Here is a 23,815-nt window from a genome sequence, read left to right on the forward strand (position 1 = left end):
CGCGCCGGTTGCGGGGGGGCAACTTAACGGGCCGGACCGCGGCGACTACCGAGGGAGGTGAGGGGTGGGCCGGGCTGGTGTCCGAGGCGGCTGCGGCGGCGGCAGTATGGCAGGGCGGCGAGTTAACGTGAACGTGGGCGTGCTGGGCCACATCGACAGCGGCAAGACGGCGCTGGCGCGGGCGCTAAGCACCACAGCCTCCACCGCCGCCTTTGACAAGCAGCCGCAGAGCCGCGAGCGCGGCATCACGCTAGACCTGGGCTTCTCGTGCTTCTCGGTGCCGCTGCCCGCGCGCCTGCGGTCGTCTTTGCCCGAGTTCCAGGCAGCGCCCGAGGCCGAGCCCGAGCCCGGCGAGCCACTGCTTCAGGTCACGCTGGTCGACTGCCCCGGGCACGCCTCCCTCATCCGGACCATCATCGGCGGTGAGCGCGGGCCGGGGCGGGAGCCGGGCTCAGGGACGCGGGCGGAGCGGCCGGGCTCCGTGTCCGAATTCGCTCGAGCCTATGCCGGGACGGGAAATCGCCCCACCTCATTGGTGGGGCCCCTGAGGCCCCAAGAGGCGGACGTGACTTGCTCAGGGCCCCGCAGCAAGCGAGCGGAGGCTTTGAGATTCGAACTCAAGGCCAGCTGATATGGAAGCCTTTCCCGTCCAGCACTGCCGAGCTGCAAGGTGCTTTCCTTAAAAAAACAAACAAGCAAACAAACAAACATCAAAAAATTCCTACCAAATGTGTTTATAATACATGGTCAAGTAAAGAAAACTCAAAGTAAGAAAACTCAAAAGCTACAAAAAGGGTATGCATACAAAGGCTGTCTCCATTCACCTGTCCTTTGATCTCCTGATTACCGTTCCTAGAGCCAACCGCTGCTACCGGTTTTTGTATATCATTTCAGAAAGGCTCCATGTCAATACAAGCATATCTCTGTATATGTATAAATCCCTCTTTCCGTCTTCCTGTTAGACACGATTTCACTCAACACTGTGTCTGGAGAGTGCCCCATATCTGTACACATAAAACTACATCATTCTTTTTAAAGCTCACATAGGATTCCATTGCACACTTGTACCAACATTTTCTTTTTCTTTTTTTTTTTCTTTTTTTTTTTTTGAGACAGTCTCATTCTGTCGCCCAGCATGGAGTGCGGTGGCACGATTTCGGCTCACTGCAACCTCCGCCTCCTGGGTTCAAGCGATTCTCCTGCCTCAGCCTCCCGAGTAGTTGGGATTACAGGTGCGTGCCACCACGCCCAGCTAATTTTTTTGTATTTTTAGTAGAGACGGGTTTCACCATGTTGGTCAGGCTGGTCTGAAACTCCTGACTTCATGATCCGTCCACCATGGCCTCCCAAAGTGCTGGGATTACGGGCGTGAGTCACCACGCCCGGCCTGTACCAACATTTTCTAAACAAATCTTTTAATGATGGACGTTTATGTTGTTTCCAGTATTTGCAAACCATGTTGCAGTGAATATTCTAGAACAGAAGTCTTTGGTATGTTCGTATATATGTAGGGTAATAGAACTAACTGGCTGGGGCAAGGGGCATGTGTGTTTTTGGTCGTGGTCGGTACTGCCAAAATGCCCTCCAAAGAGGTACCCTTAATTTTTAGTTATGCATGTAATACATGAATATATGCCACTTGTGAAGAAATAGAACACAAATAAGGCAAACATTCCCTTACCCATTCCTCTGTCCTAAATTCTGCACCCCTTCCATCTCTGCAAAGGAAAAGACTACTTTTTTTTTTTTTTTTTTTTTTTTTTCTGAGATGGAGTCTCGCTCTGTTACCAGGCTGGAGTGCAGTGGTGCGATCTCCGCTCACTGCAACTTCTGCTTCCCAGGTTCAAGCGATTCTCCTTCCTCAGCCTCCTGAGTAGCTGGGACTAGAGGTGCGCGCCACCATGCCCGGCTAGTTTTTGCATTTTTAGTAGAGATGGGGTTTCAACATATTGGCCAGGATGGTCTTGATCTCGACCTCGTGATGCACCTGTCTTGGCCTCCCAAAGTGTTGGGATTACAGGCGTGAGCCACTGTGCCCAGCTGAAAAGATCATTATTAGACCTTTGTGGATTATTTTTCCAAGCCCATTTAACTCCACTTAAATATATGGATAGAGCTTTAAACATATTTTTAGAAAAAAAGATACAGTAATATAAACACGTGGTATAAAAGGGTATATAGCTAAAGAAGTATACTTCTTACTGCTGACCCCAGTACCTGATTACCTTTCTGTTCCCATTTCCTTGTGTTTCCTTCCAGCAATATTCTGTTTGGTGGTAGATGGCCTCATTGGTCACTGGGCATTCTGGGTCCCAGCTATAATGATGAACTTATTAAGTACAGTACTTCATCTTTGTTACCTCCCAACTGTTTCATGTTACAGGCAGTCTGAGATCATTTCCCCATTTTACAGTAGAGGAAATAGAAGTTTGAAGAGGTAAAGGGACTTGCCCAGGGTCACACTATCTAAAGTCTTCTCCTCAATCCATGTTTTGGTCAGGTGAATATTAAGGGGCACACGATTCTCTACCCATTCCTCCCCGTCCCCTTATAACTGAATTCTGTTTGGTCACATCAAAATACATTTTAGGACATGGACTCTAAGCCAGTCCAGACTGGAGGTGGAAGGCAGAGGTTAAAAAATGAGACGGCAAGTTTTTAGTGTTTTCTAGTAAATAGGGTAGATGAATGGTGAAGGACATACTTTTGGAGTCAGACAAAACTGGGCTTGAAGCCTAGCTTTCTTCCTTAGCTGTATGACCTTTGAACCTAATTCTGGACCTTGCTTCAACTGGAAGATAGTGGTAACCACACAACTATTTATTGGCTTGAGTTTTCTTGTGTATTTGCTACTTACCAGGCAAACCCTGCAAGGAGCGTGGTGGTTACCATTTAATAGTTGAGAAAATTGGGACTTAGGAAGGCAGCTGGTTAGTGAAACAGTCCAGGTCTGCCTGACTCCAAAGCTGGAGTACTTTGCATGCTTCCCCAGGTTACCCTATAGTTCCCCCATCCCCTTTCAACATACGTGCATACCTCATGTTATTGTGTTTCACTTGATTGTACTTTGCAGATAGTGGTTTTTTACAAATTGAAGGTTCAAGGCAACCCGTCCAACAGCATGTGCTCACTTTGTGTCTCTATGCCACATTTGGGTTATTCTTAACAATATTTCAAACTTTTCATCAAATATTAAGCACCAGACATTTCACTTGATTTCAAACACATGTCATCTGTTAATGGTGATCTGGGATCAGTGATCTTTGATGTTACTATTGTAATTTTGAAGTGCGACAAACAATGCTTATGTAAGGCAGCAAACTTAATAAATGTTGTGTGTGTTCTGACTGTTCTACCTCCTGGCTTTTCCCCTGTCTGTCTCTCTTTCCTCAGGCCTCCCTATTCCCTGAGACACAACAATATTAAAATTCATCCAGTTAATAGCCTTTATGTGTTCAAGGGAAAGGAAGAGTTGCAAGTCTCTCACTTTAAATAAAATGTTAGAAGTGATTTAAGCTTAGTGACGAACGCAATGTTGAAGGCTGAGATAGGCTGAAAGCAAGGCCTGTTACACCAAACAGCCAAGTTTGGATGCAAAAGAAAGGTTCCTGAAGGAAATTAAAAGTGCTACTGTAGTGAACACACAGATGATAAGAAAGCAAGACAGCTCTGTTGCTCTTATAGAGAAAGTTTTATGGTCTGGATAGAAAAACAAACCAGCTATCACATTCCCTTAAGTTGAAGCCTAATCCAGAACAAGGCCCTAACTCTTCAATTCTGTGAAGGCTGAGGGAGGTAAGAAAGCTGCAGAAGAAAAATTTGAAGCTAGCAGAGGTTGGTTCATGAGGTTTGAGGAAAGAGGCCATCTCCAGAACATAAATGTATAAGATGAAGCAACAAGTGCTGATAGAGGACCTGCAGCAAGTTATCCAGGAGATCTAGCTAAGAGCATTGATGAGAGTGAGTACTAAACAGATTTTCACTGTAGGTGGAACAGCCTTATATGGAGAAGATGGTATGTAGGACTTTCATAGCTACAGAGAAGTCAATGATTGGGTACAAAGCTTCAAAGGACTGGCTGACTCTTGTTAGGGGCTAATGCAGCTGAAGCCGTTGCTCATTGACCATTCCAAAAATCCTAGGGCCCTTAAGAATTATGCTGAATTTACTCAGCCTGTGCTCTTGAAATGGCACAACACAGCCTGGATGACAGCACATCTGTTTATAGCATGGTTTCCTGAATATTTTAAGCCCACTGTTGAGACCTACTGCTTAGAAAAAAGACTCCTTTCAAAATATTACTGATTGTTGATAATGCACCTGGTCACCTAATGGCTCTGATGGAGATATACAAAGAGATTAATTTGTTATCATGCTTGCTAACACAACATCCATTCTGCAGTGTATGGGTCAAGGAGTAATTTTGACTTTCAGGTCTTATTTAAGAAATATATTTTAGGCCGGGCGCGGTGGCTCGAGCCTGTAATCCCAGCACTTTGGGAGGCCGAGACGGGTGGATCACGAGGTCAGGAGTTCGAGACCATCCTGGCTAACATGGTGAAACCCCGTCTCTACTAAAAAAAATACAAAAAGCTAGCTGGGCGAGGTGGCTGGCGCCTGTAGTCCCAGCTACTCGGGAGGCTGAGGCAGGAGAATGGCGTAAACCCGGGAGGCGGAGCTTGCAGTGAGCTGAGATGGGACCACTGCACTCCAGCCCGGGCGACAGAGCGAGACTCCGTCTCAAAAAAAAAAAAAAAAAAAAAAAGAACTATATTTTATAAGGCCATAACTGCCCTAGATAGTGATTCCTCTGATGGATCTGAATAAAGTAAATTGAAAACCTTCTGGAAAGGATTTGTCATTCTAGATGCCATAAAGAACATTTGTGATTCATGGGAGGAGGTAAAAATATCAACATTAACAATAATTTGGAAGAAGTTGATTCCAACCCTTATGGATGACTGAGGGGTTCAAGACTTCAGTGGAGCAAGTCACTGCAGATGTGGTGGAAATAGCAAGAGAGTTAGAATGAGAAGTGGTGCCTGAGGATGTGACTGAATTGCTGAGATCTCATGATCAATCTTGAGTGGATGAGGAGTTGCTTCTTGTGCATGAGCAAAGAAAGTGGTTTCTTGAGATGGAATCTACTGGTGAAGATGCTGTAAACATTGTTGAAATGACAACAAAGGATTTAGAATATTATGTAAACTTAGTTGATAAAGCAGTGGCAAGATTTGAGAGGATTGACTCTAGTTTTGAGAGCAATTCTGTGAGTAAAATGCTATCGAACAGCTTCACATGCTACAGATAAATTTTTATAAAAGGAAGAGTCAACTGTTGTGGCAAACTTCATTGTCTTATTTCAATAAATTGCCACAGTCACCCCAGCCTTCTTTAGCTACCACCCTGATCAGTCAGCAACCATCAACATTGAGACAAGACCCTCCACCAGCAAAAAGATTATGACTTGCTGAAGATTCAGTAATCATTAGCATTTTTTAGCAATGAAGTATTTTAAAATTAAGGAATGTTTATTGTTTTTTGAGACATATTGCTATTGCATACTTAATTGACGAAATGTCATGTAAACATAACTTTTATACATATTGGGAAACCAAAGAATTTGATTTGCTTTATTGTGATATTCACTGTGCTGCAGTGGTCTGGAACTGAATGCACAATATCTTTGAAGTATGCTTCAATTATAGGGAAACTTCATATTGCAAAAAGTTTCAGCATTTGCCTGGTCCTATATAACCAATTGTAATTCCCCAAAGAATTTGGCAAGTTTTTTCTTTAGACTAAAACCGTAGAAGAAGAGCTTATTTTTGTGTGTACATTGTTGCTCATCTTTTGTCTCAGCTCCGGAGTAGGGAGATTTATCTTCTTAAAATGTGGCCTGAGTGCAATGGAATGCTGAGACCAAGGCTGCTACCATTCTTCCTTGAATAGATCAGAGGCCTACCTTCCTTTTCAGGGAATTGAGAAAAAACTATTTTTTTCTTGTAAGGGGAAGGTGTTCCCCATTGAGTGCCTGCTCTGGCCCAGGCCTGTTGCCAGGAACTTGCATCTATGCAACCACCTTGTGTGATGGGAGTGTTAGTTAGCCTTACTTCTCAGATGAGGAAACCCAAGCAAAGTGCCTTGGACTGGTGTTGGAACCTAACTCTGCCACCCCTAACCTGGATCTAGTTAATACCTTCAGTTCACCTCATGGTCCACAAACTCGTGGGCATCTTTGCCTTCTCGAAATGGCCCCCAAGGCCATCCTGGCTTATGGCACCTGGACTTCTACAGTTCTGCCCCCTGCCTGCTTATTCTCCTCCCTCTGATTCATTCTCTGCACAGTGGGCATTGCTCTCCTTTTACAAGTGTTCATCAGATCATGTCAACCCTACACTTGACAAGACTTTCCAGTGAGTTCTCATTGTGCTTGGAGTAAAATCCAGCCTCTTTATGGCCCATAGGACAATGGTCTGGCTCTGCTTTCCTCCAATCCCATCAAGGATCCCATCAACGACTGCTCCCCCTTCTGACCTTCAGTCACACTGGCCTCATTTCTCTTGCTCCAGTGGGCCCAGCGGCTGCTTCCCTCAGGATATTTGCACCTGTTGTTGCCTCTGTTTGGTATGTCTGGCTCCTTAAGTCTCTGCTTGAATGGCACCTCCTTAGCAGCCTCTCCTGCCCCACCTATCTAAAGTTGTCTCTTCAACCCTCACCCCCTCATACTTTCTCATGTCCCTGGTTCATTGCTCCAGCAGCCCTTTTCACTACCTGATGTTCTTCATGTGTTTACTTGTCGAGTGTCTGTCCTCTGCTAGAATGTGAGCTCCATGAGACCAGAGCAGGAACCTTATCTGTTTCATTCACCAGTGTTCTCAGTGTGTGGGCCAGAGCCTGGCATAGGATAGGTATTCAGTAAGTTCTGGATGAATGAAGCCTGTGTACCAGCTCCTGGGCTAGTCAGTTTTAGTGAGCAGAGAACTTTCTTTGTGGGTTAGTGGACAGACCCAAGGGCCTGGCCTGTAGTGAATTAAACAGGTTGGTTCTTTGTCCTCCCCTTTAGGAGCTTACAGCAGAACCCAGGAGAGGACACTGCTGTGTACAAAGTGATCTTCTGGAGTTCTTTGCACAAGGGCAAAAGCAGGAGTAACTCACTTTGTTGGGGGGTGGAGTATAGGGTGCAAATGGGAAAAGGAGACCTTTCCTAGGCGAGGACAAGGCTCTGAGCCTTAAACATGCCATTGTGTCTCAACATCAGAGATGACTGCCAGCATTTAGGCATGGCTGGAAATCGGCGTGGTGTGTGGGAGGTGTGCTAAAGATGAAGCTAGAAGGGTTGGCAGGGCCAGACCCTAGAGAATGGCCCTTAGTGTAGATTTTTCCTCAGGGTCCTGGAACTCTTTGGAAGCCTGTTAAAGCAGGTGTGTGACATGACTGGGCTGAGCTTTTGATAGAAAGTTGCAGGATTTTTGCGCAGGGATTCCCACTGGCAGCAGGTGTGGTTTTCTCTTGCTGCACCTGCACCTGGCATCCCTGGGAGATCGGGCTCTTGTTAGAGTTCCTTCCTACTGTGAAAGACTTAGACCCCCCCTGTGGAATATGTTATCTCCAGGAGAAGGAAATTTTAACAGTTGTCTGAGTTCTGTGATTGTATCTCTGAAGTTTAATATATCTTCAAATATAAAATATAAAGCTGGCTCTAATTCCACTGCGCGCGTGCGTGCGCGCGCGTGCACACACACACACACACACACACGAATCCTATCTTAGAGAAAATTGGGGTTTATCTCCCTTGATCCACATGGCCACAGATAAAACTAAGTGGTGCTGTGGGGTTAACAGTGATAATAGTACTTACCATTATTTAGTGCTTGTCCGTATGCTGTTTTTTTTATTTGTTTGTTTAATCTTCACACGATTCCTGGGACGTAATAGTTGATATTCCCATTTTACAGATGGAAAAAAACCATGGCTCAGAGGTCAGGGAACCCAGTTAGTAAGTGTCAGAACTAGGTTTGAACCCACATTGATCTGACTGCACAGCTTATATGCTGGCATTCTCAGTGCGAATGAAAAAGTGTACCCGTCCATTCCAGCCCCCTGTAGTGGTTCAGAGCAGTATTTTTCTTGAATCCATTTTAGAGTATAAATCTTTCAGGGTTACAACTTCAAAAAGATTCAGTAATGTATGTTTTAAAGACTTGGGTGGGGGTGAGGGACTTAGACTCATCCTCAATCTAACTCTGGCAGGAAAGAGGAGGGCTGAAAAATGCTGGTATCTTGGCTTGGCAATTTATAGTCCTCTGGTGGCTGAGAGGATTAACAGTGTATTGTCTCCCAGTCTTTTGTTTCGGTTGTTAATGAACAGCACTGCAACTTGTCGCCTGGACCTCTTGCCTTCTGTACACACCATTTTAGCGGTATCTCCTGTGTGTCTCTGACCCTCTCTGAGCCCTCCCTGCCCAGAGCTGAGGAGGGCTGCAAAAGACTTCTAAGTCTGACTCAGGTTACTCTCCTTGGAGAGAAACATCCAAGAGCCTCTGAGATTTTTGTCTCTGCAGCCTGGAGAGAACATTCTTTGTAAAACTTAAGCTACTTTGCCTTTTCTGTTTTTCTAGCTTTCTGTGTTCTTGGTGCCCATGTGGAGAAGGCTCTTCCCCTTTTATCTATTTTATTGAGATGTGTGCCCTTCATTCTTTCTGCAGATGCCCTCTCTGGACTCATAAATGAAACAAGGGGTTCATGTGTATGAATGAATTTCAACCAGATTTTTTTATGATACCCGTTAAGCATCTGCACATATCCTGCTCCAGGAAAGCAACCTGCTGCAGGCAGAAATAACATCCTGGGGGCTTGGCCAGGTAGGCCTTAGTGTCCTTGAGGAATTTGGGTGTTACTCTAATGCAAAAGCAAACAAACCAAAGGTCATTTTTGATTTTCTTTACCCCTAGTCTTTTCATGAGAATCTGTGTAGGAATATATTATGTGAAATTGTGGTAATTATGTATGTCCTAAAATACTGAGGCATATTTGAAGGAGTTCTAAGTGGAATGCTTCCTTCAGCTTTACTTCTTTAGTTCCTAGTATCTGTCAGGCCTTAGTTCCCTGTCTCTTTGTACCCATCCAGTGAGAGCTGTTTCTTTCTCTTCTTCACTGAAAGGTACACACCATAACTAGAAGATTCTACTCTCCAGTACTGCTTCTTCGACATCCTCTACCACCAACTAAAGCTGAGGCTGACACTGGAGTTGCTTGCCTTCACTTGCTTCAAAGACTCTTAAGTTCAATAGGAAGGCTGCCTCAGTCAGCACTAAAGTGTACCACTATTCAAGTACAAGTTTTCTTGTTTTACCTGGTACCTTATCGCTCTCTGACCCCACCTGATCTCTCCATATGCTGGAGTGCCTTTAACTGTCTCCAGGAGAGTCAAAATGAGCTTTGTCTGCAGCACTTTCTCTTGGCGCTGGACAGTGAGTGACTTTGCTTTAGCTTGGGTGGCAGTGTGGGAGTACCACAACATCAGAGAGACAGCCTTGAGTTTAAATTAATGCAGAATATTTGAGCAGGAACCAACAGGAAAGAAAAATGGAAGCAGGTAGTCATATTTCATTCTGTTGGGGTACATTTTTCTTCTCATGGGGCTTGCCCTTGAGAACAAAACATATCAAATGTTAAATCAAAGAATATTTTTGTAGTCATGCTAGGAATAGAAAATAATGCAAAGACTCTGCCTTCTTGAGGCAAATATTTTGCTGGAAGGTTATAATCAAAGTCAGAAGGAAATCATAGTCACAGCTTTTGGTAAAGCTGTAATCATTTAAAATTAATTGCTTTTAAACTTTTCACTGAGCATCCCCTTTGTTTTCTATTAGCACGTCTCTTGGGTTTTTCTTCGGAATCATTCCATCCAGGTTGGAATAGGATTTGGGCAGGCATCCCAGGAAACAACCCATAAATTAAGCCCTAAGACATATTCCCCTTTCTGTCATTCTTTTGTTTGATGGAGCCTCAACCAGACTGGGGATGAGATACTCTTGCCTTAAGAGCTCAGTTCTGTGTCCCCTTTACCAGTAAGGGCTTTGATGTGCAGAAAATGATGGTATCCATAGCTCTGGTACTCTGGGTATCTTGGAGGCCCAGTCTTAGTGAAAGTAGAGCCTGGCACTTCTGAGGCAGCCTCATGGTAGGATAGGGAGCAGAAGTGAGTGTGAGTCCTTGTTCTTCTAGGCTGTGGACTTGGGTTGCACAGCATACATCCCTCTTGGTGTTAACACTCCACTTCAATGGCTGGTTTCCATGTCTCTTCTTTCCATTAGCCTGGAAGCATGATGGGGTAGAGACAATATCTGAATCATCTCTGTAGGTCTAGGGCCAACCCAGAGCCTGGCATACAGCAGATAATACTTTTAAAAACATTTTAATTTTATATAGTGTTTACATAATTTTTAAAAATAATTTTATGGTATTTACATACTGTAAAATTCACCCATTTCACTGAGTGTACACTAAGTGAACACTCAGTGGTTTTTACTATACTCATACAGTTGTGTAGCTATCACCACACAATCTCAGTTTAAACCATTTTTGTCACCCCATAAGGAAACCACATCCCTACCAGTAGTCATTCCCCATTCGCCCCTCTCCTAGGCTTAGGCAACCATCAGTCTACTTAATGTCTCTGGATTGACCTGTCCTGGACATTTCATATAAATGGATCACACAATATGTGGCCTTTTTGTCTGGCTCCTTTTGCTTGGCCTCACTATGTTGCCTAGGCTGATCTTGAACTCCTGGAGTTAAGCAGTCCTCCTGCCTCAGCCTCCCAAAGCGAGCATATGCTTTTAAAGTTCATTCACGTTGTAGTGTAAACCAGTACTGCATTTTTTTTGTAAAAAAAACTATTTCTATTGATTTCTACTTGTGGTAAACTACATATAATGTACAATTTGCCATCTTAGCCATCTTACATGTATGGTGTGCGGCATGTGCTCCTCAGGCTGCTGCTGCTTTCTCTGATGTCCCTGGCCCATGGAGACATTTGGGCTGGTAGGCCTTGTTTTAAGAGCTTTTGGCAGCTTGTATGGTGGGAGAGGACCAGATGGAGCTGCATTTGCTGTTTTTCTCCACTCACTCAGAGATTCTACACATACATGTTGCATGGCTTTGTTTTGGACGTGAGGGCAGATACACAGTCGTGCCTGTCTTCAAGGGGCTCACAGTCCCGAGTAGGGAGGAGGAAGCCAGGCAGTGCCCGCAATCAGTTTAAGATGTGGAGTGGTAAGGGCTTTGATCAAGATGGGCACAGAGATGTGAGTACCTGCCTGGGGTGGCAGGTGGGGAATCCTGCTGGAGGAGACACACGACTGGGCCTGGAAGGATGACCTGTGGATTTCCAGACTGAGAGATCCGGGGAACAGCCTTAGCAGAGTCCAGAGGCGTGGGAGCAGCCCTGGCTAAAGAACGGGAGTGGTCAGGGTGGCTGGCACTTGCACACAGCGGGCGTAAAAGGAGGTGAGGCCAGGTTGACTGGGTCACAGGCCAGTCCAACTGGCTTGTGGGAATTGTGAAGGATGGTTGAGATTTTACATTTTAGAAGATGGGAGGCATTCCAGCTAGAGGACTCAGAGTAAACAAGGACCCAGAGACAAAGGGAGGCCTGGAGTGTGAGTGGGGTGTCAGGCCAAGCTTCCAGAGGGTGGCCAGGACCAGATCTCAGAAGCTGGGAGAGTCTCTTCTGGGAGGAAGACTGGTAGGTTTTTAAGCTGGGAGATTCTTGTGGTGGCTTTTAGTGAGCTCCCCTGTGAGTCTGAGGAGAGGGCTGTGACAAGTGGTCCTAGGGCCTGGCATTCCTCTCCTCATTCCAGCTCAGCTTTCTGGCCCAGCTGGATGAGGGAGAAGAGGAAGGACACCTCAGGCAGGCAAGGTGGACACCATCAGCAGGGAAACTGGGGCTCTGGGATTGCAGACGTGGCAGTGCTGAGCAGTGGCCAAGGGATAGTTCTGCCTCTTGGAGGGAGAGGAAGGAATGGACTTTTGAAGAATGCTTGCTGTCTGCTGGACACTGTTCTAGACCCGTGGCTCTTGCTGCATCCTCCCAGCCAGTCTCCGAGGGAGGCGTTTCCATCTACATTGCTCAGCTACTAGAAATGAGGCTCTGAGCAGTAGGCAGTTTGCTGCAGGGCACACAAGTAGCCGGTGCCAGGCTCTGGTTTCAGAGGCCCTGGCTTTGCCCAGGAGCTGCTCTCAGACCTTAGCACATGCCTGCTTCCATAGAAAATTGTGGCTCCTGAGGAGCACTTTATATATAAATCAAATTGTCAAAAATAGAGATTTCTGCTTCTATTCTCCCCTGGATTATTTGAGTTTTTGTCTTTTGTTAATTGGGTCTTTTATTTTCTTGTGCTGTGTGATTAGGCTCCTGCTGCTTTGAAGTGGCCTTTGTTGGGTGGGTAGGGAGGACTTAGTTAATGTGGGTGATCCTCTCTTGGCAGGAGAAAAAACAACTTTTGCTGTTGAGAGAGAAGTTCACTTTCCCTCTTTCCATATCTCTTGTGTTGTGATGATTCCTCTCGTCTTGAGGCCTTCAGGAAGACTAAAATAATTTCCTTTGTCTCTAACCTACTTCCTGAGGATATTTATTTGGTGCCATGCACAGGTGCTGCTTAAAGATAAACCTGACTTTTTTCTTTTAAAATTAGTGCTTGAGATTTGTTAGCATTGACCTGTCTGGCAGCAGGAACTTGCCTTGCTTGGCCTTGTGGCTACATCCTTTACCATAGATTTATTTGGGTTGCTTAGAACTTCGGAGGGTCAGTGGCTTGTCCTTGGTCATTTGACATTGGCACTAGAGCTCATTCTTCCCAGGTACATGACGATGTGACACTTGAGGAAAAAATTGCCCTATTTGTGGTCATTTCCAGGTGAGTTTCAGGATCTTTCGCCATGAACAGTAAAGGCCCTCGGGTGTGTGTTCTCAGCATTCTGTTTTCTAAAAAGATGATCCAGGGCACATTCAGAAATGATCTTCAGAACTTACGCTCTAGAGAGGAAAGACTTTACATAAGAAGGATTCCATTTCTTTAGCACTTGCTGCCTGACCTCACAGACAAGTGGACCACAGGAAGACTGGAAGGGAGCCCTGAGGTGCTTACAGCACAGCCGTGTTTCCCATCAGCACCCAGCCCTTGCAGAGAGGGCTGACAGACACTTCAGCTGCGAAAAACAGTGTCTGAAAAAATTTCTGCAGTGGCTTGATCAGTACTTTCCAGCAGAACTTTCTGTGATGATAGGAATGTTCTACAGTGGCACAGTCCAACATGGCAGCCGTGAATCTCACGGCTGTTGGAGCACTTGCACTGTGGCTAGTGTAACTAAAGACTGAAATTTTAGTTTTATTTAATTTTAATTAATTTAAATTTAAATAGGCACAGGTGGCTAGTGGCTGCTGTATTTGACAGTGCAGGGCTGGATGGACTGAGGAATGGCTGGGTTCTGTGTCCCTGTTGTAGATTTGGGTTTGAGCTGTCTCCCTACGTGTGATTTGGTTATAAGAACTGTCATCTTCCTGAGACATCCTGGCCTGGGATGACTACCACGGGCCCTCAGATTCCACCCTCTCAGCTTCATCACCTTCCTAGTGAAGGACACCTCCACTCTCCCAAGGTGTGGCCCTTGAAATGCTCCTCAGTGTGTCCTCCTCCTTCACCTGCCTCTGGATCCATCACCACGCCTTCTCCCTCCTGCTTGCTGTCTGCCCTGGCATTTTCCGTCACTGCAGCTGTGATCTGAAGACAGGCTTCTGCTAGCTCCTGGCGGGATGAGTACAGCATTCCCTCACATAGTCTCCTTGATTCCACCCCCCTGCAGAAGGTATAGGGATAGAAGAGTGTTTAAAAACTACTTCCCTGTGTAGAAGTCTTTGTTTGCTCTCTGCTGGCATAAAGGCTGAACTTCTTTTTTTTGTTTTGTTTTGTTTTTTTTTGAGACAGAGTCTCGCTCTGTCACCCAGGCTGGAGTGCAGTGGCCGGATCTCAGCTCACTGCAAGCTCCGCCTCCCAGGTTCACGCCATTCTCCTGCCTCAGCCTCCCGAGTAGCTGGGACTACAGGCGCCCGTCACCACGCCCGGCTAGTTTTTTGTATTTTTTTAGTAGAGACGGGGTTTCACCGTGTTAGTCAGGATGGTCTCGATCTCCTGACCTCGTGATCCGCCCATCTCGGCCTCCCAAAGTGCTGGGATTACAGGCTTGAGCCACCGCGCCCGGCCAAGGCTGAACTTCTTAGCTGGCTGACGAGGCCCCTCCTGAGGGGTTGAGATCTCAGGACTCCAGGCTGAATGAACCACTTGCAGGTCTCTGGACAGACAGACCGTGCTCTCTCATGCTGCATATTCTGGCTACGTGCACTTTTCTGGGAAGCATCGTGGTCCACTGTTCTCAGTCTGGATAAGGTCACCCTCATTTGAGGGCCCGTAACATCCTACACATACCCCTATGATCTCATTTTCTCCTCATCTTATGCCCTTTTCTGTTTACTGGATTATGTTTTCCACTGGACTTGATCCATTTGAGGGTAGGGGCCTGTTACCATTCAATTCTATGTCCAAGGGCCCAGGACAGGCCTTGGCACAGAGTAAATATTTGGTGCATGCATATCGGAATGAATGAATGAATGAAGAGGTCATTTCCCACTGCCTGCACCAATTACCCATGCTCTTATGGTGCTTTAAACAACTGGCCAAATAGAGTTCAACAGTGGAGGAAACCTGCCTTGAGGTTAGACAAGTTAATCTTTCAATGGAAATTCAATCCTCATATTTCATTTTCAGGCCACTTTGCGTAGCAAAGTAGTTTAACTCATAGCAGATTTCTGCCCTGCTGATGGTTAATTTCATGGCCCACAGAGGGTCAGCACACTAATGCCGGGAACACGGCGACCTCAGTGCAGCTCACCGCACACAGTGAGGGCCCAGCGGCCCTGTTGTTTTAGAGAAGCAGTTCTCAAACATCCTTCTGATTTTGAGTTAACAGGGGTGACCCTTTCAAGAACATTTTTAAAAGCTATAACATAGATCCCTCCCAGATCGTATATTTTCCTTTCTCCATGCAGTTCAAAGGGCCTGAGTTGTCTCATAGGTTTTTGCCAGCAATCTTCAGCTTGACCCTGGTTGTTTAAATCTGCCGGAGGAAATTTGAACAAACTTGTACTTTGGTAATTCTTCTGCCTCTGTGAACCTTTAACCTTAGGGTTTCTTTTCGAGCCAGGGCTGCATTGTCACCAGTCGTCCCTGCTGGGGCTTTTCAAAGGGCATTGTCCAGGGCGTCTGTTTTCACTTTGCTACTGGAGTTCTTTTGAGGAAGGGTATTAATTCAGACCTGATTCTGAGACAGGACGAGCAGTTTTAAACTTGCCCCAAAGCTTGGGGTTGGGGAAATGAGCGTAATGCAAGCCTGTGGCTGATGCCAGTAATTGTTCTGCAAACAGTCTGTCAGGGTGAAGGGAGAAGAGGCCCTCCAGAGGCACAGGGGTGTGCCAGCTGTCCAGTGGGAGGCCACAGCTTTGCCCAGGGTTTGTTGACTACATGATGAAAAGAGGTCACTGTCTCTGATCACCAGGTTCTGGGTCCAGAGTTCCTCCTGAATGTAAAATTCCTGGAGTGCCAGGTTGCTAGGAACCTGGGAGGCCAGAGGTGAACCTGGGGGTCCATATACCATTACCAAGTGCTTGCGTGATAAGAAACTTTCTGGGGAGAGAGAGGAAGGCTCCCTGAGGCAAGATAGTAGAGATTTACTCTGCTGCTGTCTTGGTGCTGGCCTGAGACTTTCTTAGTGAGTGTCCCTCTGCAGACCAGGTCACTCACCTCCATCAGCTAGCCAGTTTCACCGTTTAGTTCTTCTTGTGTCTTCTCACAGGAAGCCCAAGACACCCATAAATGTGAAATGTCACAGTCATAGGCCCCCTGGGGCTTTAAGGCTGTGGTCATGGGTGTGCAGTGTTTGAGACTGGACCCCAAGAGGGGAGGCCCTCTGATACCTTCCCCAGGAAGCTCCTTGCTGGTTCTGTCACTTACTCTTTGCGACAGGTTGAGAGCTGTTTGAACACCTGGCTTGGTTACGTGACTTTCTTTGATTTATTTTCCCAGGATTCTTAGTGTCCTGAAGATTTGGCTAGGCGACCTTATTCCTTAAGCTCAGACGGTATAGAAGGAAAGGTGGATCATGACATTATTTCATTCAACAAACCCCGAGCAACTACTGCTTGCCAGGGGTTGAGTTTCCAGTGGTTAGCAAAGCAGAAGTGGCTCCTGCTTTCATGTAGCTTCCTGTCTAGTGGGGGAGGCAGATGGTACAGAAGAAACAAAACGTGCAGAATTATAAATTATGTAAGTGCTAAGCAGGACAAGACAGGATACCCAGGTAGGGACTAATGGATGTGGGGCATCTACTTTAGTTTGGAGGCCAGGGAAGGCCTTTCTGAAGCAATAAAGTTGAAGCTAAACTATGGCACCAGAACCCTCCCCTGGAATGTTGGGAGGTGTTCCAGACTAAAGGCATAGCACACATGAGGGTCCTGAGGCTGGAGGTCTCCTGGGGCTAGCTACAAGTGAGAGGGTATTAGCTAGTTTTCACCCAGCAGACCTGGTGTTACAGGTATATTTGGACAGATGTGTATATCTGGACTCTCTGGAAGTCCCAATTTTGCTGAAAGATAAGCATGGTATGTCCTATCTTTCTGAAATAGGACAGAGTGAGACAGAAGGCAGGCCAGCCTTCTGGAGATGTCTGGTCTCAGCATGGCTATGCTATTGGCCTTCATCCGTCCTTTGTCTTGTTTCTGGTACTGTAACCCCTTCTTTCCATGCTATAGGGATGGGCTGCTGATGTGGAATCAGGGTTGGCAGGCAAACCTGGCAGAAAGTAAATTAGACATTTTTCACAACTCTGTAATTGTGTTTGATCATTAAATGTTGGCCCACTGGCTGCTTATGACTTGAAGGCCACGTGGAGGTTAAGGACACGCTCCTGAACCACTAACTCAAGAAGTGGACATCAGAGATACTAAGTATCTAACATCATAGAATTGTAAATAAAATTCCCCTGACACCTCCTCACACTCCTGGTCAGTGCTCCTTTCCCTGCATAGCCTCACAGAGCACAGGCCCTACATGCTTTCCTCCATCCCCTTTCCTGCAGGGCTGCCTCTTGGGTTGAAGGCAATGCATGGCGGTGGCGCAGGCGGCATATTTTGCCTTTTTTTCCCTCCAGAAACAAGTTTGGCATGGGACTTAGTCAGTCTTGATCTGTGCCTGGAGGTGTGAAGGCGTGGGTGCAGGTGTTGGGATGATTTGTGTACCTCAGAACCAGAACTGGATACTCACTGTAGGGAAGACCAACTCCTCACCACCCCCTCCCCCCACCACCCAAGGTTCCTGCTGAGCAGGTATGGCCTAGCCTCAGACTTGCATGCATGTTTTTCTGCTGTTGATTTTCTCAAATTCTTAAACAAGGGAACAGAAGTTTACATCCTTTAAAGCTTTCTTGAGGCTGGGAATGGCAGCTCATGCCTGTAATCCCAGCACTTTGGAAGGTGGAGGCGGGCAGATCACCTGAAGTCAGGAGTTTGAGACCAGCCTAGCCAACATGACGAAACCCTGTCTCTACTAAAACTACAAAAATTAGCCATGCATGGTGGTGAGCGCCTGTAATCCCAGCTACTTGGAAAGCTGAGGCATGAGACTGCACTGCAGCCTGGGTGGCAGAATGAGACTCCATCTCAAAAAAAAAAAAAAAAAAAAAAAAAACAACTTTCTTAAGATGCCAGTTTGGTCTTCTGGTGACAGAACCTTGTCCACAGGTTAGAGGAAATAATACTTTCAGTAACACCCCCAGCTTGGGGACTCTCAGAAAGAAGGGCATGTTGCCAACTTTCGAGGATTTGTCTGAGAAACAGCAACCTGGCATCCCCCCAACTCCCTGCTTTTTTTCCCTCTAGAATCAAATAGAGTCTCTTTTCCTGGCAAAGATTTCCTAGATAAAAAGAGGTACTACTTAGTCATTTTTGTAGGTTCGTTAATAGTTTCTAAAAGTTTTTAAAAGTACATAATAAGAAAACTTGTTATGGCAACCAATAAAGTTTCTTTTCGAGGAATGAATATTTTCTAGGAAAGATAAGAGTCAGTTATGTTTGGTCTGATTTCTTCAGCTGAATCTTTCCCTCTTCCTCTTATCTTGAAATCTATCTCATAAGGCAATCTGGGGACACTTTAGCAAGCACTCTGGTAACAGATGTGTGTCATCCTCTTCCTGACACATCTCCCGGCCCTGGAGACCCAGCTGTACAATCGCAAGCTGTCCACAGGGCGGTGGGGTGGAAATCATCTCCATGCCGACTCCGGAACTATTTGATGCACAAGAGGGCAGTATTTGCTTACAGTCTTGGATCGGGATGATCAATGTGTAGGCTCACAGGTCAGCATAGTTAAAAAGACCTCTGACTTTTTGAAGACAAAATAAACTGTAGGCCACAGCCATGATGGCTTCCCATAGATGCCTTTAAGTGCCTGATCCCTTCAAAAAAATTGCTGCTTGCTATCTTTTTTCCTTAAAAAGAAAAATATTGTTTCTTTCAACATTTATTTTTAATTTTTTTTTTTAATCAATGAAAATATGGTTTGCAGGCTTGTACCTACAATGGCAGAGGTTAAAAAGTGTTGCAAAAGCAAAACAACTGCTTTCTAATTAAAAACCAGATGGGAAGATTTTTGTTTGAAGCAAGGGGTCAAATGTATTTTCTCCCCCTTTCACATCAGTGTAAAGATTATCTGACTTAACTTTTAAAGCATTTGAAGATGTGGGCTTCAGTCATCAACCCTTCTGTACTCAGTTTTCTTTTTCTGCAAATTCACAGTATGAACCAAAGCAGGGACTTTCCAGGAGAAAAAAAGGAGATCTCCCTGCCTCCTAGAGGCACAATGTTCTATCTGAAATAGGCCATGTCTGCTTTTGTATGATGATTTGCCTATTTTCAATTCTTCCATGGTGTTTTTCTATAGAGACTTTTAAGCCAGAAAGACACAGCTGGCCCTCCAAATCTGTGGATTCAATCAATTGAGGATTGAAAATATTTGGAAAAAAAAAAAAAAAAAGAAAACAACAAGAAATAACAATTCAACAACAACAAAATGATATGTTTAAAAACACAATACAGTATAGCAACTATTTACATAGCATTTTTATTTTATTAGTTATAAGTGATCTAGAGATGATTTAAATATATGGGAGGATATGCCTAAGTTATATGAAAATACTCTGTCATTTTATATCAGAGCCTTAAGCATCCTCAGATTTTGGTCCTTCAGGGGTCCTCAAACCAATCCCCCCACAGGTAACAAAGGACAGCAGCATGGGTTTGCAACTCCTGTCCCACCAGATTCCAGCCTATGCAAGAACTGGGATCTCATATCTTTTGCTTCCTCTTCCTCAAACCTGGAACTACTGATTTCAGTAACTTTAGCACCCGTAACTTTAGCACCCGAGAGAGTTTAACTGAAAACAGCAGTGGTAACAAGGCCCAGCACATTAAGGACATAGTAATGGTCAGGCTGAAGGAACCCACGCATAGGGGTGGCCTGGGTCTAGGGGAAATGCCACCTGGCCTCTCTGAGCCTGTCTGTGCACCTCAAATCCAGGTGATTATCTCACAGGGTGGTTGCATCAAAGATGTCCTTAAATAAAGCTTCAGGCACATAATAGGGAGCAGTTATTGTTTTGTTTGTTTATTTTTTGTAGAGCCAAGCGCTTGCTGTGTTGCGCAGGCTGGTCTCAAACTCCTGGGCTCAAGTGATCCTCCTGCTTTGGCTGCCCAAAGTGCTGGGATTACAGGTGTGAGCCACTGTGACTGGCTGGGAGCAGTTACTGTGCCAATGATCCCTCTGACCCCTGACCAATTATAAGCATATGGAGGTGCTGGGGCACTGTTGGACATGAGGATGGAGACACAGACACTGATTCTTGATTGCAGACAAACCAGTTCTTTCCAGATTATTCATTTATTTGATTCATTGAGCATGTCCATTGCTTGGCCCCTTGGAGCATCTGCAGCAAAGTGAAATGCAATCTATCTGGGAGGTGCTGTGCTGCTGCCTCCATCCTCTGATAGCAATCGAGGAAAAAAGCTGGGTTCCGAGGCTTAGCCCTATATGAAATCAGATGTCTTCTTTTAATCTTTTGTAATCGCAACATAAATCTTCCAAAGGGAGTGTGTCTATAAGATAGATGCCACATAAGCTGTGGAATGTATTAGTATGTGTGACATCCCTGTGGTCTTTTAATTGATCAGTGGCATTTAATGCAAAATTTGAATCTGACCATACCGAGTAGGGAGAACCCTGGGTGGCCTTCTTGTTTGCTTCCCTGTGAAGCTCCTGTCCTGGCTTTTATTAGAAGGGTCTGGGTAGCAAATGAAGGGTTTTGAGCTGAAGGCTTTCAAAAGAGGCCCACGCCATGTTTTTCTAGGAACATAGTTTCTGAAAAATGCTGGAACCGTCAATTTCCAAAGGAGCCTGGTTTGTGAGGGGAATGAAAAGTTGTTCCTGTGTGTGGATTCTGGGTTGTTTTCCATCTTCACCCCCTAAGGCAGGGCTGGCAAGCGGGGAATGGGACAGATGTTTTGTGGTAGTAATTTCCAGTCAGATTCTTGAATGGCTTGTATACTCTGGGTCACCGTCAGCTTATAATGGAGCAAAATTGAGTGAGAATTCCTGCAATGAACGACGTGAACGGCGCACCGGAGAGATATGATGGTGGAGATAGGGTGCATTCTGTGAGAAAATATTTCCAGTGCTATCTGTAAAATTCAGATTGAATAACCATTCTGAAGTGCTCCCCTTTTAAAAGAGTTTCCTTCCACAAGCATTGCAGGCTGAGTAAATACCAATAATTTTTATTTCCCTTCTCCTTATCGGTTCCCCTACTGAAATGTTCCTATACAGCCTATCTGGTCTTTTCAAGTGAACATCAAATGATTAGTGTCAGCTTCCAGTTTGAATTATGATCATATTTCAAAACACAAACTTCTTCACTTTTGCGTTTGGAGGTAATTATCAATATTTACCAATACTGGGGAAGAGTTGAAAATGGAGTAAATACTGCTGAGAGAATGGTGCCCCAAGTGAAGATAGGGAGGGGTTGTGTGTGGCCTTGTGTGTACAATGGCAGAGTGCCTCAGGGGCTTGGCCTGCCATGTGGATGGCCTGCTCTCTTCCAGCCCTATCCACATTCTCGCACAGATAAGTGAGAGGAATGGTGGGGACCCAACTGCAAGGCGATCGCTTAGGGTTGGGCACTATGACAAGGCTAGAAAAGCTATTTCTGCCACCTGGAGGAGGAAACATTGCTCTGGCCACTGCTTTCAGAGGCCCTCCCCTCTGTTTCTTCAGATCCTGCTTGGCTCTCTGACTGCCATGACCTGGTAGGAATGCCCTTTGGTGAAAAAGGCCAGTGAAACCCAGGGCTGGTTTAAGGCCTTTACTGCAGCCTGGAATGCAGACTAACACAAATAGACTGTGCTGCCATCACACAGAAAATACAGTTTACAATACCTACATCAGAGTTGAATGCCAGTGTACTAGGTGGCGTTCTCTTGCATTGTAGCAGGCATTTAATTGAACTTTGAGTAATTTCAGTTTTTGCAGTTTTCTTTTTGTATTTTGGAGCCAGTAAATTTTTTTGTGTTTGCAAATACTCTGTAAGCTTTGGTGCTTTGCTTATTGTGCCTAATTAATAGTTGCCTCTGGGAAATGCAGAGGAGGCTTCAGACTGCCTCAAAGAACTTCCCAGAGAGTGAAGAAGCTGCAGCACAACATGCCTGGGCTCTGGAGTCAGGAAGATTGAAATTGGAATCTTGGCCCTTCTGCTGGCTTATTGTATTAATGTGGACGTGTAGCTTTTCTGAGCCTTCATTTCTTTACCTGTTTAAAAAAGGAGAGAAAGGGAATAATGCCTCCCTTCGGGTTTGCTGTTAGAGTTAGCAGTAACTATGATACAGTTAGCATCATTCTGAGTGCAAGGTAGATGCCTGGCAAATGGAAGCAGGCTTTACTATAGGGTTAGTGCACTGCAGGCTTGGCACCAGAATGTAGCCACTTCTGAAGTCCTTGGGGCAGTCAGAAGTCCTCTTCCCTCAGCATTGCAGACAGCAGGAAAGAGCATTGCAATTATGTAAGAGCTATGTTTCAAAGAAGGAAATGAAATTCTTGAATTTTTTTAAGGCAAAGAAGAGGAGGGAAAAATAGATTTATTGTTTTACTTGGCTATTCAATAGGATGCAGGACAAAGCTGGCCTCTCTCCTGTTTAATGTCATCATCGGCATTCTTTCTTTTTCTCTCCTGCTTCTCTTCCTCCTTCTCCTCCCCCTCTGCTCTACTCCTCCTCCTCCCTTCTCTTCCCACGCCTCCCCCCCGCCCCCCGCTCCTCCTTGCCCTCCTCTTCTAACTAGTACTGCTACAAACGCCCCCTTTTCTCCAAGTCAACCCCAGGTCCTGAGCCTGGGATTAAATCTCATGCTTTGGAGATACTCTAATGCTAGGAATTATTTCCTCTTTTGTGGTCTTTGGTCTTTCCTTCAGGTTTCCTGTTGCTTTCTAAGGGAGGTGCCAGGTGCTGGCCCTGTGGCTAGTTTTGGCTAGTACGGAATGCTGTAAAGCAGCTGTGACACCAGCGTGCAGCAGTCCCACTGCTGTGCAGCCCGGGCAGTGAGTGGTGACAGAGTGGCATTGGAGTGAACAAGGTTTGGGGGAAGATGAGCGTAGGTGGAAAAAATGTAGACTGACCTTCTCGGTAAAACTGGCCTGGGATCCCTGGCAACATGAAGGCTGGCAGATGCTGAGGGAGTTCTCTAGGGGAGGCTGATAAAATTCGACATCACCTTACCATTTAATGAGTCCCAGATACATGGGCTATGCCAGCCCAACAGAGTGCAGGCTTTGGAAAGCCCAAATGAAAACGACATGGTCCCTGCTGTTGGGGGAATTCGTAGTGCTAGGAGAAGCCTGCTGGGCCTCTTTTTCAGATGGAGGGAGAACATGGGTTTAGTAGTGAGCCCTCTAATTAGGCCCTCAGGTAGGCCTCAGCATGGGGCCTGGATTTGCACCCTGTCCTTCAGTTAGAGGTTTGTGACACCCTTTGCTGTGCTCAGTTAAGTGGAGTCGTGGAAAGAGCTGAGGCTCAGCGTGCCAGTACAGGTTTGAATCCTGGTAGACCAGCTTGTGAGTATGCACAGCTCTGAGACTCAGTTTTCTCATCTTCAAAATGGGGAGAATAAACTTATAAGTGTTTTTGTGTGTGTGTGAGAATCCAATGAGATAAGCCAAGTGTAGTATTTATCTCAGTGTATGGAACCTATACTCTGTAAATGGTGTTAGCTATTGTGATCATAATTTAATATGACTTAATTTTTGATCTTTATGAGACTTCATATAAAAATAAACCATTTGTCAGAAATCTCACTTTCCTTGTTTTTGGTTGGGAAAGCAGGCTAGATGGATGGTCTCTGATACCATGTGTAACATATGATTTTTGTCTCTGCTTTTAAATTGGTGATAATCTAGTTGGGGAGAAACTAAATTAATACCCTTGAAGTAATCAGAGTATTGGAGCTTAACTGTGTTGATCAGCTGTAAAATTGTGAGTGCAGTTAGAGTTAAGACGAGGAAGGCCACGAAGGGGAAAGACACAACCAGAGGACACACACCAGAAGAAAAATGTGGGTGGAGTGTTAGCAAGCCACGCGCTTTGTCTGTCGGGAGACACTAGTCT

At 45.5% G+C, this 23,815-nt stretch overlaps 1 protein-coding gene across 2 annotated transcripts in view; it reads left to right on the plus strand.

The window, feature by feature from the left end:
- Nucleotides 1-46: 46 nt before the first annotated feature.
- Nucleotides 47-23,815, plus strand: part of EEFSEC (eukaryotic elongation factor, selenocysteine-tRNA specific) — a 256,464-nt gene continuing 232,695 nt past the window's right edge. For both annotated transcript variants that reach the window (XM_030942640.1, XM_030942646.1), the window contains exon 1: nt 47-422. In XM_030942640.1, the coding sequence (XP_030798500.1) occupies nt 107-422 (316 nt within the window). In that variant the 5' untranslated portion in view covers nt 47-106. The remainder of the gene's footprint in view (nt 423-23,815) is intronic.

The sequence above is a fragment of the Rhinopithecus roxellana genome, chromosome 1 (genome assembly GCF_007565055.1).
Source record: "Rhinopithecus roxellana isolate Shanxi Qingling chromosome 1, ASM756505v1, whole genome shotgun sequence".
Lineage (NCBI taxonomy): Eukaryota > Metazoa > Chordata > Mammalia > Primates > Cercopithecidae > Rhinopithecus > Rhinopithecus roxellana.